This window comes from Mustela nigripes, chromosome 5, assembly GCF_022355385.1.
Source record: "Mustela nigripes isolate SB6536 chromosome 5, MUSNIG.SB6536, whole genome shotgun sequence".
NCBI classification, from domain to species: domain Eukaryota; kingdom Metazoa; phylum Chordata; class Mammalia; order Carnivora; family Mustelidae; genus Mustela; species Mustela nigripes.
Window position 1 is genome coordinate 140,002,161 of NC_081561.1, and position 17,465 is coordinate 140,019,625.

The window sequence follows — 17,465 nt, forward strand, 5'->3', positions numbered from 1 at the left end:
CCAGCCCCGGGACTCAGCGGTGTCTCCGGACCCTGGCGCCTCCTGCCGGCCGCCTGGGGGAGGTGCCTCCCGGGTGCGGGCCACAGCTGGCATCCAGTCCAATCTTTTTTTTTTTTTTTTTTTTTTTTAAGATTTTATTTATTTATTTGACAGAGAGAAATCACAAGTTAATGGAGAGGCAGGCAGAGAGAGAGAGAGAGGGAAGCAGGCTCCCTGCCGAGCAGAGAGCCCGATGCGGGACTCGATCCCATGACCCTGAGATCATGACCTGAGCTGGAGGCAGCGGCTTAACCCACTGAGCCACCCAGGCACCCCCAGTCCAATCTTAAAGGAGAGCCTCTAAACGTGATTATGTCCCCACCCAGCACCCGCCAGCCGCTTAGTAATTGCGCTTTAAGTGAGTTGCATGAATGAATGAGTGGAAGGAAGGAAATGCCAGTTTCCTAACATCACCCGCTCAGGAAATGTCACGGACTTCTCGTTGCTTAGAGGCAAAACCCAAACTTCTCATCTGGTAGTCCAGGCCTTGGGTAAACTGACTCACTTCCCAGGCTCGGGTTCCCGCACCGCAGACCCGCCGGGGCCCGCGTCCTGCAAAGCTCTCTTCCCTCTGCAGCCAGCTCCAAGGCCCTCCCTCCCCTGCCCTCTCCAGGTCCTCCTCCCTGACCAGGCCTGGGGGAAGGGCTCTCCTCCTTCCTGCCCCTTCCCCTTGGGGCTCTCATACCCGTCTCGGCTAGTTGTTCCTTCCCGTGAGCCTGTCTCCTTTCCCAGTTAAAATGGGAATAGTCGGGGACTGAAAATGGTCAGCTGCCAGCTCATTTCCCACGACCCCTGAGCCTGTCCAGGGGTCCGCGTTGCCTGTAATGATGGCTCGCCCGAGGGCAGGGAGTGGAGGAGCCCATGGCACAGGGCGGCTGGAGGACAGTGAGACTCCTGCCAGGCTGCCCAGGAGAGCGATTCTAAGGTGATGAGGGAGGGAAGGGACAGGGACAGGGTTGGGAGGGTGACAGCCACCCGTGTGTTGCAGGCAGGTGGCAGCGGAATCAGGAGGGTGGGACGAGCTGTAGCTTTCGCAGGAGCTTGGGAAGGTGGCCTGTGGATACAAGCGAGGGATTAGCAAAGGTGCTTTCCCGAGGCACCTCTTCTGCCTAGCACGGACCTGAGAGAAAGACAGAATGGGGCCTTGGTTCTCACTGTGGTGCCTGAACCAGCAGGTCAGTGTCCCCTGGAACTAGTTACAGATGCAAGCTCCCAAGCCCCGCCCAGACCACTGAATTGGAGGTTTGGGGGTGGGGCCAGGACCTGGGTTTTCACAAGGACTTGGAGGGAGGTTTGAGGACGTGGGTGTAGGCAGAGTCACGAAGGAGCCCCGAGCCCTTCTTTCCCCAGTCCCAGTCTTTCCCTGCTCCCCCTGTGGCTGCCCAGCGGTCCCTGAGGGCTCAGGGGACGTTCCAGGCTGGAGGGCGGACTCTCTCCTCATGGTGCCTGGTTCACCAGCAGGTGCGGCCCCGGAAGCCCAGGCCCGAGAGGGCTCCCGCCCTCCTCCCGTGGGTGAGATCTGGAGGCAGAGCAGTGGGACAGTGGGGTGAACAAGAGTATCCTGCGGGAGGAGTCCCAGGCTGTCACTGAGGGTCAGATCAAGTGCCCCTGTGACACAGGCTGGCTGCTTTGTGAAGCGCTCCCAGAACACGTGATGTGGACGTGCTTCTGGAACCCATTTTAGAGATGGAGACACTGAGCCTGCGTGGGTCATTTGCCCAAAGTCATCCCAGGTGTAAGTTGGGCTTGGGGTTAAGGTTGGGAGGCTGGAGGAGGGTTGGAGGGGTTTGGAGGGTAGAGTCAGGTGGGGGAGGACCCCACCAGCTCCTGGAGACCCCCTTCAGGGAGGACAGCCTGGTGACTTGGGTACTCCGTGAAGAATTTTTTAAATGTTTATACTGGCATTGATCACAAAGGAGTTTTAGCTGCGGAGAAAATGTTTACTGGCCTATCACTACTGTGACCCTTAGTAACTCACTGTGAACAAGGATGAGGTTCGGGGAGTGACTCCCCAAGACGGGGAAGACCGCGCTAGCTGAGGAAGGGCTCTGGGAGGTGCTCATGGGCCACCCGGGGGATCCCACAATATGAGCCTCCAAAGAGGTTTGCAAAATCTCTCATCCACATCAACCGATCCTTGTTCTGAAAGAAAAAAGGAAAAGAAACACAGGGCAGAGGCTATTTTAACCTGCCAACATGCGGCTCACTTGTCTCCTTTCGGAGAGCTGGGGCTGATCCTGGGGTTGGATCCACCAGAAGCAGCCCCCGAGAAGACAGACGTGAACAGGTCTCCGCAGGGGGTGGTGCAGGACACCTGGGCAACATGAGCAGGGATCCAAAACCCAAGGACTCTGACCACCCCGCCCCTGGCCTTGACCTTGTGCCAGGTGAGGCATTGGGAAGGCTTCCCCAGGCTGGAGTTAATGTTCCTCCGCTTGTGCACAGGATCAGCTCCAGTCTTGTTCCCCAGGTGCTCGTGCAGGGGTGGAGGGGCGCCTGGAAGACAATGGACAGTCCGGGGGAGGCAGCGGACGGTCCGGGGGAGGCAGCGGACGGTCCGGGGGAGGCAGCATCTTCTTGGCCAACGCCTTGCGGCTGACCAGCCCGGGGGCGAGCACTGACCCGCTGCGCGCACCTCGCTCCTGGGCCAACGGCTGCTCTGAGGGTGACGTCCGCGTCCGGAGCCACCGCGGATCCAGTCACCGCACCGGGTCAGGACGGTGCGGACCCGCTGGGACTCTCGGCTCTCACGTATCTGAGATGCTACTGATTTCCACTGCGGCAGCCACGTCACGCGTGGCGACCCGGAGCGGGGGTACTAGCCTGCCAGCCCGCGCTTGTCTGGTAGTGGTCGCGGCCTCCGGGCAGGGGCAACCCAGAGCCGCTGACCCGCGGGGCTGTCACGCGGGGTCATTCGCATGTGACCGACTTAGCGACTGGCTGAGCAGAGAGGGGGCCGCGGGAGCTTACCCCGAAGGCACAAATTGGGTGGATTAGGGAGAATTATTAGACTTCTTGCTAAGTGGGGTTGGGGTCCCGGGGAGGTGGTCTCGGTCTCATTTCTCCGGGGGGCGGGGGTGGGGGGGCAGCCCGCGGGGCGCGTGCGCGTCCTGGGGACTCGGAGCCAAACTTCAGCTCGGGCTCCGGCTACAAAATAAACCTCCTCCGCCCAGAGGTGAGGGGGAGCCTTATGTCTAGAGGCTGTTGCTAGAGAGTGAAGTCTCTAAAATGAAGTGAGAAGCACCGGGAATTTTTCTTTCTTTCTTTCTTTCCTTTTCTTTATCTTTAGTGTTCAAGGAACGTTCCACTGTCATTACTTCTGGGAGCCCGACTGGGTTCTGCCGGGCCACCCCTGCGGCCCCACACGGGCTCATCCTGAGTAATACTCGTCCTCCGGCTCATCTTCTATTTCTTCTTGCTCCGTGACTCGGAGAAATGCATTAGGATTTTGCTTTTGATTTTTAATTTTTGGACCGTCTGGTCCTGAGACTGGGAATTAGCAACCGCTGCCAGGTCCCAGGACCCGGTGCCGATGCTACTCCTTCCTCATTCTGACGTGACTTTTCTTGTTCTCGAGATTTGGTGGCTGAGGTCGATGTGGTCAGCATGGGTGAGAAGGGGACGGTCATCGGTCCGCTTGGCCAGGAGCTGGACGTGTGGTCTTGGACGTAGGGACCCTCTTCCCAGTGAGGACGTCCCTCCCTCCCCACGCCGGGCCTTTCCTCCTCCGCCTCCTTCCTCTTTTCTTCCTTCCTCCCGCGCTCCCTCACATGCGAGCTCCTGAGGGCCTATTATGGCCTCGGTCGTGCCCCGAAGAGACCATGCAAGGATGACACCCACTTCCTTGTCGTGGAGCAAGTGCTTCTCTAAGGTCTCAAAGAGCCTGTTTTGGTTTTTTTGTTTGTTTAAATATTTTACTTATTTAAAAGAGAGATCACAAGTAGGCAGAGAGGCAGGCAGAGAGAGGGGGGAAGCAGGTTCCCCGCTGAGCAGAGAGCCCTACGCAGGGCTCGATCCAAGGACCCCAAGATCATGACCTGAGCTGAAGGCAGAGGCTTAACCCACTGAGCCACCAGGCACCCCCGGGCCTATGTTTTTAACCTCGCCCTTCACCCCCTGCTTCTTCAGTAGCATGTGGGATACTGAGGAATTAAAGCAAAGGTACTCCTGTGATGAATGTGGATCCGTGAAGAATGCGGACCATTCCCATGGGAACGTCTCTGGGAGAGACACCCGGGAAAACACGGGGGAACCGCTCCACATGTTGATCTGTGGAGGGAGACAAAGGCCATTTGCCTCCAACTCTGGGTCAGCCCGGACAAGGCCGGGGCCATATCTCCAGGACCGCTAGGGACTTGCATAAAAAGTCGTCCTCTTAGATGAGGATGTGCTAGGCTTGCTGACATGACGGTCCCACACTTGACTACGATCTTCTGTAATAAATCTATGAGAAGAGAGTTGGGGCTGGCCCACAAGCTAGCTTCAGAGCAAAGGGTTTCCTCAATCATTCGGATCTTTCAATGAGAGCTCTAACATTAGCTTGGCATGAGATTTACCACGCTAGACTTTTCTTAGCTTTGTAACCTCTGTCCCAACGGAGCGACCTCCAAGTCAGTGTGGCCACTTGTGCTCTCTCCGAACAACAGGCCCAGGCTCGCTGGAGCCCCAAGTCTGTGGTCAGGAGCCCCGAGTTCGTGGCACTGGAGGGCCATCTGTCGGGCTGCACACCCGGACTCCTGTGCTAAGCCGGAGGCACCAGGCAGGGGCAGGAGGAAGATGGATTTTGGAGCGTTTTCAGACGAGTGAGTGGGTAGTAGGTGTTGCATCCATGCGCCAAGCTACCTCAGTGTGCCTTCCTAAGAGAGCCCCTTACGAATGGTCTTTACGGGCTCCTGGAAGGCTCCGTCGGTTAAGCCTTTGCCTTCTGCTCAGGTCATGACCTCAGGATCCTGGGATCTAGGCCCACATCAGGGTCCCTGCTCAGTAGGGAATCTCCTTCCCTCTCTGACCCCTCAACCCCCACCCCTACTCATGCTTGCTCCTACTAACAAAATAAAATCTTAAGAAAAAAATGGCCTTTACCCTTCATCATTGAGAACATTTACATAATCTCTTGCCTGTGTTCACTATTGTTTTGTTTTTTATCACCAAATGATAATGAGGCAAGCTTGTTTGAGAAATGCAAATTAGGTCCTGAGTCACTCCACTGCTTGGGCAGGAAAGTTGAGCTCTATGTGCTTCTTGGTCTAATTTTCTCCCAAACTGAGTTACCTGCCTTCAGACAAAATTTGCTAACAGCCTCACTCATTATTACAGATGAATGTCACTGCCTCCAAGAGATGCTCACTTTCCCCTTATATAAGCGCCCCCTTTGATAATTAATCCTGATAACACCAATATAGAGACCCCTATCCTTGACATATTATTCAATGACTCTTGGCAGAAAGGAAAAGCATCTCACTGGAATATGATAATATACTATAAAAATCTGTATTTTACTGCCTTTCGTGAGAAATTTAACTATTTGGAGAAATAATTTTATAGTTTACCTGGCTGATTTTACTTTACACTTAACTGTTTGCTCTATTTTTAAAGAAGATACATGAAAATTGGTGACAATATACAACATTCTTCATGAACCAAACCTAGGAGAGATTAAATTTTGCCCCCAGTGAGATAGCTAAATTCAGTGGATTTTAATTACTTTTGTCCCCATGGGCTTTTTTTTTTTTTCCTTCTTAATTTCTTACATTTTCCCCTTAGGTTGCACGATTAATTTGCAAGTTGAGTCCCATACTGTCCATGAAACAAAGCAATGTATGACAGATGAGGTGATCAGATGCCACCTTTGGACTGAGCACCGAGCGAGGTTTTTCTCATGTCGCCTGAGTCGGTGCGACGGAGCGAGGGTCACCTGCAGTCACGCCTTTGCGCTGCCAGGTCGCACAGTGGTTCATCCCCAACTCCGGATCATCAGAATCCCCGTTTCTTGTAGAGAAAGGCAGCTCAGCATCGCATGAGGCCCTTTCCGTGCCTTGTTTTTCATTCTGGGGTTATTTAGAAATCGTATTTTCTTGACTCTGAAGGTAACAGCAGCCCATGGATACATTTTTACAGGGTAGCAATAACCTCTTGGAATACATGTTGGTTGTTTTTTTTTTTTTTTTTCCTGTGAATGAATCCCGAGGCCTGGGAAGTTGCCCCTCCCTGCCCATCACATTTTCTCTATATTGCTTTCTCTAATAGCTCTTTTGGTGCTGAGATTCTAAACGTAAAGCTTAACACTCAACCAGGGTAAGCAACATTCTTAGGGAAAGCCGCCTTAATGTGGGCTTACGCATGAAATGGAAATGGCTTGTGTTATCCGTCCTTTAAAAAATTTCTAGTGCTCAGCCTCCATGAAATGGATTGCTTATGGGGAGATAATGTCTGTTCTATTCCTTTTTAAGTCTGTGAAAAATGTCATCCTGGTTAATAGGGTGATTAAAACTCTTTATGCTCCAGGAGATAAATGTGATTATGTTTGTCATACTCTACCCAAGATAAAGACAGCAAAGAAGGCAAACTTGAAATTCCATAACATTTCCTCTCTTCCATATCCAGGAACGTTCAGAACTCAATACACAGATGGTACTTCACATAAAGAATAACATTATCTGTTCAACATTTTTCCTTTCCATTAACCAATTTAACAATATGCCTCTGGTATAAAAGGAATAGACAAATGACTAAATCTTCTGATATCGGAGTTCTGACTATAGAAAAATACTTCGATCACACTGCTTGTTTTCCTTTCAACTCTCAGTTTCGTTACTCCATTTTTGCTTTTCAAATATGACTGGAGCCTATGCCTGGTGTCTCCTAGGGAGTCTGTCCCCATGTCAACGCTCCCTCAGCAGGTGATTCACGATCATTCTTATGGGGCCGCCCTGCCATGCCTCAAGAACAAAAGACGTACGGAAAGGGTTTGTAAACACGAGTCATGCCTCAGAAGTATGTGTCCAAACATTCATTCCTCAGGCCTCCCATGTGCCAGGACATGGGGGAACAGAGCACACCCACCCTGCTCCTAGACTCAGGCCAGTAACAGGAACACAAACTGTTCAGTTTGGTTCTGGCCTTTCCTTCCTTCAGCCCATTCAGAGGCTAGGAATCTTTTCTTAGCAGAGATTTAGTTAAAAATGAAAGCTGGGCAAAGAGTTTTTGCTACTCCATACGCCCTGATAAATTCCACGGTTCTTTCCTTTTAGTCCTGGATTTTTAACAGGTTACATATGATCTCAGATGCTGCTTACACCTGTTTAATTAACAATACAGCAACTTTAACAGGGTAACGTGGTCCAGAGAAAAATGTTACATTATGCACTTGACATTTCATTTAAAAATTTTCCTTAGCACTAAAAGGTTTCATTATAACAGAAAAATTTCAAATGTACTTTATTAAACCTGATTGCTAATTAAAGCCTAATTAATTACAAAGAAATTGCACTACTGATCTCCAACCATATTTTTTGGGATATACTGACATATTAAAGTACTTTCTTTAAAAAATGTTCATCTCCAGTAAAAATAATTGCACGTAGACATTTTCCTCTGTTTTCTCTGAGAGGTCAGGAGGACAGGAAAGGGCTGGGCCTGTGTGTAGGAATCCGTCAGGAGGCAGTACTTAATACTGAGACTCAATACCTCAGTAACTTTCTGGTTAAAAATATTTGTTAAGCTAGGTGATAACTGGCCTATTTTTACATGAACAATTGAGGTGAAACTACAAACTATTAGTCAATGTTTAGGAACACAGAACCGACTCCTCAAAAAAGCACAATTTATATCCACAATTATTATTTTAGCATGACTGTCTCTGTGGGTTATCATAATCTGTTCCTGGCTTCTTCTCTATGTCTGAGAATTTCCAGGGTCTTGGGGTGAGCTCATCAGCTAACTGGCAAGCAGGAGCAAACCCAGGGCTGTGTTCCAGACGACGGAGCCACATCCGCTGCCTGACAGACAGGGTTTCCCTGTGAACCTGTCACTGTGGAGTGGGCCTAATAGCAGCAAGCCTTCCATGCCCTGACAATTACATCCAACAAGGAAGGCTGTGGAAACTCATTTAATTAGACACAGTGAAGTACTAGTGCTGTTAGGAGTCTGTCTATAAAGATTTTCCATCATCTGTTACTACACGTTTATTCTTCCCCCAGGTACAAAACTTGGTTTTAGCCCTTGTAAACAGAAGGATTTCCCTTGGGATCTTCTCCACCGAGAGGTTATCCATGTAATTATTTTGCAAGAATCTTCCTAATTTTGGGAAAACCTTCACACACACACACACACACACACACACACACACACACACACACTAAAGTAAAGCACACAGAATATAGGCCTCCTGTGCAGCACTGAACGCCATCCATCCCATGGGTTCGGTCAGCAATGCACATGTCCCTGATGATAAATCAGGGGAGTCCCTTTGCTTCTGTGACATCTCCAAAGCCACCCTTCTCCATGACGTTTGTTTTAGACTTTTCCCACCATGCTCATCTCATTTGGATTTCAATGCTTCCTCCCACTCAAGAGGCGATTCCGAGTTCTTGGGAATTGCTGGAAATATTGACTGCATTTTACTTCGAAAGTCTTTCATCTGAAAGAAGGAAAAGAAATCAGTTATCAAAATTAAAAGAAGGGGAAAGGAGCCAAAGCAATGAGAGAGACCCTGTTGCTGCCCCAATGATACTGCATTGCTTGTGGGTACAATAAAAGGTAAGGACTGTTCTTGCTACCTTAAAAGGAAATGAGAAACCTCTTTTCTTCTTCCTTTAAATAACATAAAATGCCATTCTAAATCTGGAAGGCAACATAATTTAAATTGTCAACTCTCCATAATATTTATTTCCTACCAGAAGAATGCTATGTGTTGTTGGCTTTCATATATAAAGATACAGCTAAGAATGGGAGTTCTGGGTTTTTGCGGGCGGGGGGGGGGGGAGGGAGTTCTGTTTATCTTAACTACACCAAGAATTCTGGAGCCAAAAGGAAGAAATGAAGAGAAGAGACTCGGCAGGGTGCTCCATGGATGGAGGGCGCTGCTCTAAGGGAGGGCAGCACTCACTACGGGAGCTCGATCATCTTTCCACTAGATAGTCCGAGCTATACACGGTTTGGTTCATTATTTAATCTATCTGGGCCTGCTGTGAATTCATAGCTTCAGCTCTACAGCATGGCATGGCCTTACGGTATTCTCATCAACCACATCCGAACTGCGTTTCTCAAGGATAAAGACCCCCTGAGAGCTGTGAAGCACCTTGCACTCCTTGACAGCACCAAGTCATCTCTGGGTGGGTTGTTCTGAGAGTCGGCTGATGTTTTCTTACTTCACTTGGTTTTGAAGCTGGTTCCTTCCCTTGTCTCTAAATGTAGCCAGTGTGTCGTGTTCAGGCCTCGTCAAGTGCTAGGCATGCGCTCCAGTCCCTGCAGCACAGACTCTGGTACTGGCTAGACTTCTCTGTTCAAATCCTAACTCCACTACCTGGGGAAACTGCTTCCTGTCTCTAAGCGGTAGATCCCACGTGTATAGAATGGAGATCATCACCTGCTTACACGGTGGTGAGGATGCAAGCACAGCACCGAGCACGTGGTGTTTGGTGATCTACTAGCTATTGTCATGGCAGCATCATCAGTGCTGGGCTGCAAGAACACAGTTCACATGCATAGATATAATATGACAGATCTGTTGAAAACATTATAGTTCAGTGTCATTTTGGTCTAAGTATTCTAACATTGGGAGATCCAGGAGGTTACCTATTCTATGTAGTCTGTAGGAGGTCCGTGCCAACCATCTCAATGTTTGGGTCCCAGACACCAGGACCCAAGACACACACGTCCATGGCAGGTATGCCTCTCCCTAGCCCAGTCTTCCACGCAACTCTCCAGCTTGTACTGTGGCGAATCCTCCATGAGAGGTTGTCAACCAGAGGTAGTACTGGGGAGGGACTGGAACTGTAGTTCCCAACAGGAGTTCTCAAATCCTGTCATGCCACTTTGGTTGCCAAAACCACAGGGAACTGCTGTTTGCATTGGGGTTGGGGAAAGATTCTAAATAGCTAACGTACTGCTTTGGGGGCACCTAGAGTGCTCAGTCCATTAAGCATGTGCCTTTGGCTCTGATTATGATCCCAGGGTTCTGGGATTGAGCCCTACGTGGAGCTCCCTGCTCAGGGGAGAGCCTGCTTCTCCCTCTCCCTCTCTCTCGAGCTCTCTCTAAAATAAATTAATAAAATCTTCAAAAAAAAATTGCTTTGTCCAAAATACCAACATGGCCCCACTGAGGAATCTTTTGCATACACTTTCTCAGTTCAAAGACATCTCTGGTCAGGGTCTACGATGTGCTGCCTAGTTCTTTCCCTTCGCCGTCACTGGTTGTAACATCTGTCACAACTAAACCTAATGAGTTTTCAAATGGGGTGTCAGAGAGCGAGGACATGAATCATTTACCATTTCACCTTCTCAGGGATGTGGGACACGGGCAGTTGTTGAGAAGGGAGGAGTCGGGGGGAAGCAGCTGAGGTCTGGGGAGGAGTAAAGGTTGGGCGTTCTACTTCAGCATGGGGGCCTGTGTTCCCATTTCCTCCTCTTGGACTGATTTTTTTTCCCCTTGCCTTTAATTTCCCAAGTATTGTATCATTTACTTGCTCCCAGGGTCATAAATGAGTTACTGAGCCACCGCAAGGAATCATTTGAAGAAAGAGCCAATTAGGAATAGACAGGCTTCAAAGAGATATAAAGGAAGAGAGACAAGTGGACCATTCAGGCCTCTTCTTTAATTTTACAGCCGTGGAAATGGAAACCCAGAGTCCACATTTAAGTTATAAACAGGGCCTTATGTTGCTTTAAGCAAGGGTTTCACAGCAGGTTTTTAAGTTCTTACTATTTTTGTTATATGGATAGTAAATGAAAACCTTCAGGGTTTTTGTTGTTGTTGTTATTGCTTTTTTTTTTTTTATCCTCTGTCAATTTCTGATGCAGTTTAGAGGTGTGGGTCTATCAGTAATACACTATCACAGGCTAACAGAACCTTCTGCTTAAAAATGTGCTTGAAAAACAAAAGGATAAAAAAATGTGCTTGAAAAGATTTAGAGGTTGAGTTAATTTTTTTTTTTAAAGATTTTATTTATTTATTTGGCAGAGAGAGAGATCACAAGTAGATGGAGAGGCAGGCAGAGAGAGAGAGAGAGAGAGGAGGAAGCAGGCTCCCTGCTGAGCAGAGAGCCCAACGCGGGGCTCCATCCCAGGACCCTGGGATCACGACCTGAGCCGAAGGCAGCGGCTTAACCCACTGAGCCCCGGGGTTGAGTTAATTTAAGCAAATTTGATTATAACACCAATGTACTAGATTCCACAATAACATTGACAGCTACTGGCATAAACCCATTCCCTACCCTACATCCCAACAGTCTGGTGAGGCCAGGGCATGCTAGGAACTAGTCTCCATCCAACAACTCAGTTTTACTCTGCAGCACTTTGCAAACTCTGGGATCTCTTCCCTCTTTCCTCGGACCAGGAAGAATTTGACCTTGGCTAGGGGTCACAGGGCTACCCTTCTAAGCAGGGCCACTGCTCTCCACAAAGACTAAGACAGGAATGGCACCCCCTGGGCAACATGTCCACTGCTCAAGAACCTCATCCTTAAGTTCCAGTGTTTGTGTCCAGCAGTGATGGGTTGTCATATTATTGGAAAGTACAACTTCCTAAAGGCAGTTCTCAAATACAATGTCATGACAATTGGGAAACCTATTGTAAGTACTTCGTCATAATATGGACATTCTAAAGACTGAGTATGAGCAACTTTTCAGACATCAGAACAGATTCAAGATTGTGCCTCTGACAATGTTACTGTCGTTCACACTGCAACAGCTTTGTAAAGGGCCATAAAGCCAGGATGCCAGCAGGAGACCTGGGACACGGCTGCGCATTCATCATGCGTGTCTTGGCAGGAAAAAAAAAAAAAGACTTTTGGTCATATATGGTGTGCTGAAAAACTCCTTAAAAGCTGCTATCTACCCAATTAATTTTAGAAAATCCTTATAGCATCTATTCTTAAAAAAATAAGCAGTTATTGGAATAAAAAGCTCAAGCTGTAAAATGTCTTTGCCATTCACCAGCTCCTTTACTTCAATTACCTCTTGCAGGACGTCAATGCTGGACGTAGCATGACAAAAGCTTTTTAGGAACAAGTGATGAGAAAGCCTTCAGATAGGTCAATAATTATGGTACCAAGAGTAATTCTGAAGAACCTGGAAATTCAGCTTCTCCATAAAATAGAGTAAGACTCTGTTTCTTGAACAGGAATAAAAATGTCTGCCATTTGAGATGACCTGGACGCCAGGCACTGAACCAAGTACAGGGCTATTACTTAGTCTTTACAATTCCATGCAGCAGAAATGAGAGCCGGCACTTTGCATATGAGAAACCAGAGGTCAGAGAGGTTAAACCAGCCATGGTGACATGTTTTCTAAGTACAACTGACTGACGCCCTGGGCTCTTTCACCACAGCCACGCTGGTCCCGTGACCTGGAAAACTTGGTACCTCTAGAACCTCTAATCACATACCAGCTTTCACTAAGAAGGATTTCAAAAGCATACATACTCCTCCAATGGCTACCACTTTATTTAAAATGGCATGGCAGGTTATTAGCAATGTTCCCTGATAACCAGAAGTCGTGGACTTCTAGACACAGGGGGTTCAACTTCTCCACCCTCTTGAAGTTAGGTAACCATGTGACTAGTTCTGGCAGAAGAAATGGGCATCACATCCAGGGTGATGCATTTAACCGCAGCTGTTTCCAGGCCACTCTTACCTTGCCACGGAAAAAAGGAAACCTGTGTTACTACAGAGGTGCCTCAAGATCAAAACTGTCCTTGTGTAGGACAGTTCCCTTAGAGAGACACACGTAAACCCACACTGGATTTTACAAGAGAAATAAACCTTTGTTGTTTTAAACCACACATTTGGAGACTGTTTTTCACTGTAGCATAACCCAGCCTATCCTGACTGACATAGTGAAGAGAATTACAAAACAGACCTAGGGCATCCTCTGATCCCCTTCAAAATTATGTTAAACTTGGCTGAAACATGGTTGAATGAAAACTCAAGCACTGGGCTAAGGAGAAGAGGAACTCTGTGCAGTTAAGCTTAAATGGCTCTTAGAATCAGCTGGAACAACCAAACCACCATTCTTCCTACTTTCCAAAAGCCTGGTACATCAATTTGTCCCACTCTATGTACTACTTCCTGGGTAATCAGAACATTTCTAGATGTTTCCAATAAAATAGTATGGGAGCTCTGATCACTAGGGTAAAGGGTCATTTTGGGGGGCAGACTGCTGTCCTAGATCTTCTCGATAAAATTCAACTAAGGAGGACTGGCTTTATTTTTTAAATTTATGTCAGAGAGAGATAGAACAAGCAGGGGGAAGAGTAGGCAGAGGGAGAAGCAGGCTCTCCGCTGAGCAAGCAGCCCAATGCAGGACTCGATCCAAGATCTTAGGATCATGACCTGAGCTGAAGGCAGACGCTTAAGGGAATGAGCCTCCCAGGCCTTCCAGGACTGGCTTTAGAGAGTATTTGCTGGTACCGTTCAATTTTGATTACCCCTGCTGATAGCCACATGGATCTTGAAATATGTTTAAAGACACCGTATTATTTATTTAATATTCAATTGCATTAGGAAAGCTGACATGAATTTAAAAATCTTTCTCAGGGTGCCTGGGTGGCACAGTTGGTTAAGCATCTGACCCTTGGCTTTAGCTCAGGTCGTGATCTCAAGGTCTTGAGGTGGAACCCTGCATCGGGCTCTGTGCTCAGCAGAGTTGGCTTGAGGTCCTCTCTCCCTCTCCCCATCCTGTGTGCTCGCTCTCTCTAAAATAAAGATATTAACAAAAAAATTTTTTTAATTTTCTAAGTTATTACATCATTTAGGTAAAGGCCTGACAAGCACCTTCACTTTCTCCTAAACCCTCACTGTTATCAGATGCATAAAGTTTAGCATCTATAGTAAAGTCCATTGATCAAGGAATGAAAAGTGAATGTGTAACTTCCTGAGAAATACAATCCTTGAAGTACTCATTAAAATAACCAATTTCTAGGACACTAACAGGGCAAAATTGAAACACAAAAGCTTCCTGCTAGTGAAGTGAACTAGCAGCAGGGAGGAGGCGAGCATCTTGGGGTCAGGGCCCAATCTGCTGGTAAGACCCGACCGAACAAGGACAGTCTGTAACACACTTCCTGATTTAACTTGCTAACAGGTCAGGTTCTCAGAGGCAGTTCTAAAATAACGTTAGTCAGGCTTGGTTTTTAACAACTCCAAAATCTAAGTGTATCTCCTTTCCCTGCTGACTAAGTGACAGAAACACTTGCCATCTCTGTTAGGCCTCCTTCTAAAGGCTTTGTATTTTACTGCATTAAACACTTTGTAACAACTGCCAACCAGATCACTCCTCTTTTCACATTTTAACCTAATGATCCTGCTTCCCTGGCATCCATACAAGAGTACGTGTGTGCATGTGCCTCTCTGCCCCCAAATAAACAGGACCTACTTGCAGCTCCCGTTTTATAATGCTTTTTTTAAGGCCCAGGTGACAGACTGTCACAGTGGAATGAAGACAGCTCATGGCTTCATTACACAAAGTACTTCTGTAGGTACATTTATTTTTACATTGTAAAGGAAGTTACAACATCTTAAAAATGGTAAATAAACAAAGTATAAGCCATCCAGAATGAAAGAACATGTACTTAATGAAAATTATCATTTCTATAACACAAATGCCTATATCCTAATCCTTTTTGGACCAAAGAGCAAACACACACACACACACACACAGCACGTGCTGGTACATCTGTGGTACAGAAACACCTTCGATGCGGCCACTTAGGAACTACAGGGGGAAAAAGCATCCTGACATCTAGATGCTAAAAAAAAAGCTTGGGGGCAACTCACTCTACTTCCTTTCCTGTTTCCAACTTGTAGAAATTCAAGCTTATAAAAAAAAAAAAATTTTTTTTTTTTTTTTGACAAACAAAACCCTGTAACTACTATCCCTTCAGTAACTTCAGAAAGGTAGTTTCCAACAACTTTAAAGCTTGAGCTCCTTCTGAATTTCCCAAAGCGTTTCTGCACTCTTCTTCAGACAAGCCTCTTCTTCTGTGGTCAGCTTTATCTTTATAAGGTCTGTAATACCATTCTCTCCCAAGATACACGGAACACTGAGGAATACTTCTTCATTTATTCCATAGAGACCCTTAACTAATGTGGAAACTGGATGCACTCTTCTAAGATTCTTCAAAATACTTTCTGTTAAATCAGCTACAGATAGGCCAATGGCCCAAGAAGTATAATCTTTCATTCTAATAATCTCATAGGCACTAGCGACCACATCTTTGTGGACATTCTTCCACTGCTCAGGATCTTGATCAGTTCCTATGGCTGAGTTCAGGTTCTTCAGAGGGACACCAGCGACGTTCACTCCACTCCACACAGGCACACTCGAGTCTCCATGCTCTCCCAGGACCCACCCATGACAGCTTTCAGCGTGGATACCGAGCTTCTGTCCAATCAAGAAACGGAAACGGGCCGTGTCCAGACTACAACCACTTCCAGTAACACGGTTTGGGGGAAATTCGCTCAACTTCCAGGCCACGTAAGTTAGTATATCCACTGGGTTGGAAACAACGATCATTTTGCAGCGAGGGCTATACTGGGTAATACTGGAAATCATTAATTTAAAGATGTCCACATTTCGATGGACTAAATTCAGCCGTGTTTCCCCTTTTTCCTGGCGCGCCCCTGCGGTGATGATCACGAGGCTGGAGTTTGCAGTGACGAGGTAATCTGTGCTGGACACAATAGTTGGCATTTTCACGAAGGGGCTGCCATGCTGAAGATCCATCGTCTCCCCCTTCAGTTTGTCTTCATGAACATCCACAAGGGCAAGTTCATCGGTCAAGCCCCTTAACAGGATGCTGATAGCACAGGCCATGCCAACCGATCCGGTTCCGATGATGGAGACCTTGTTGTGAGGCACGGCCTCCTCGGAAGCGAAGTTCTTGAGAAGCTCGCACCTGACGGTTGCCATCTTGCACACGCGGGGGACAGCCCAGGCGCCCGTGAGAGGGAGGCCCGCCGCCCGGCGGGGACACAGCCAATTCAGTCTCCCGGCGCCCACTCTCGGGCCGGCCCGCAGGACTCCCACGGCCCGACTCATGGCCACTCACTCGAGAAGTGGAGGGAGAAAGGAGGGAAACGCCAGACAAGCTCCCAGGCGGGACGGAAAATTGCAGGTGACCCTTAAACGTGCCCTCCTCCTGCAACTGCGGCTGTGCAAGCCCGTGGCGGTTGGGAGCCCCCGCAGTCCACTACTGCGGCTGCGCAAGCCCGTAGCGGTTGGGAGCCCCCGCAGTCCACTACTGCGGCTGCGCAAGGCCGTGGCGTCGGCGGGCCCCGCGGCCCACTACCGCGGCTGCGCAAGGCGGCCGGGCCCCCGGGAATCGCCAGGGCCTCCGGGGAAATTTCTGCGTTGGACTCGGGTGGGAAAAGGACTTCTCTAGCAGATGAATTCTGAAGTGAAAGTTTTATAAACATGAAGTCTCTGCAACTTTTAACGTGAATAATGGACCAACCAAGACCCCCGGGATTACTGATTTTCTATTTTTGCTACAGATGCCAAGTAAAAAAATTCCAATATGTACAGATAAAAATAGGGTTATCTTTTCTGAAGTGTATCCCTGCCGGGACGAATAAGGTGTGTGCGCCGTCTCCAAATGGCCGCCTTCACCGTTTCTCTGCGTAGGAGAGGTGGGGCTCCTGACTTCGGCTGTACCCCACTTGAGAGCTTTCTATTTGGGAAGGTGCCACTGCCTTCATACAGCCACGACCAGGACCCACCACTGCTGGGAAGTCACAGCAGCGACGACAAGGGGAAGTGGCCGACTGCGCGGGGTCCAGCGCGAAAACTCACGCGGACGCTGTTCCTTCCTTCTCAGGCCAAAGGCAAGGCTGGGATTCCGAGTCCTGATTAAAAACGACTTCTCGAGTCGAAAGGTGGGGAGATAGCCTTCTATTAAATATTTCATATTTAGGACTGGGAAAGCTATTCTTACCCTTTCTGCCACGGAAATGCAGTCTAGAAAGACAGGAATAATCAGAGGAGGTGGTGAGCGGAGGAAAAGTGTGGCTATTAATGGGGTTCCTGCCATCCTGTTTCGGTGTGATTTAGCACTCTAGCAGGGACCAGACCCCCATGTGGAACGTATGCGGTCACAAGCCCCATGACACACACAACGGTGAGAGCACCACATACCTAAGTTCCATCCACAATAGTGGTCAGATTTATGGTAACCATTTCTCAAAATCAAATTGAAAACTGGAATTGCTC

General features: G+C 48.2%; 2 protein-coding genes across 2 annotated transcripts in view; both read right to left on the minus strand.

Moving 5' to 3' along the window:
• Positions 1-6,605: 6,605 nt before the first annotated feature.
• TMEM242 (transmembrane protein 242) overlaps positions 6,606-17,465 on the minus strand; it is a 29,448-nt gene continuing 18,588 nt past the window's right edge. The window contains exon 4 of the mRNA XM_059401333.1: positions 6,606-8,677. Within this exon, the coding sequence (XP_059257316.1) occupies positions 8,579-8,677 (99 nt within the window). The 3' untranslated portion in view covers positions 6,606-8,578. The remainder of the gene's footprint in view (positions 8,678-17,465) is intronic.
• LOC132017515 (L-lactate dehydrogenase A-like 6A) lies at positions 15,139-17,105 on the minus strand. Its single transcript, XM_059399291.1, has one exon. The coding sequence runs from the start codon at positions 16,293-16,295 to the stop codon at positions 15,168-15,170; it is 1,128 nt and encodes a 375-aa protein (XP_059255274.1). The 5' UTR covers positions 16,296-17,105; the 3' UTR covers positions 15,139-15,167.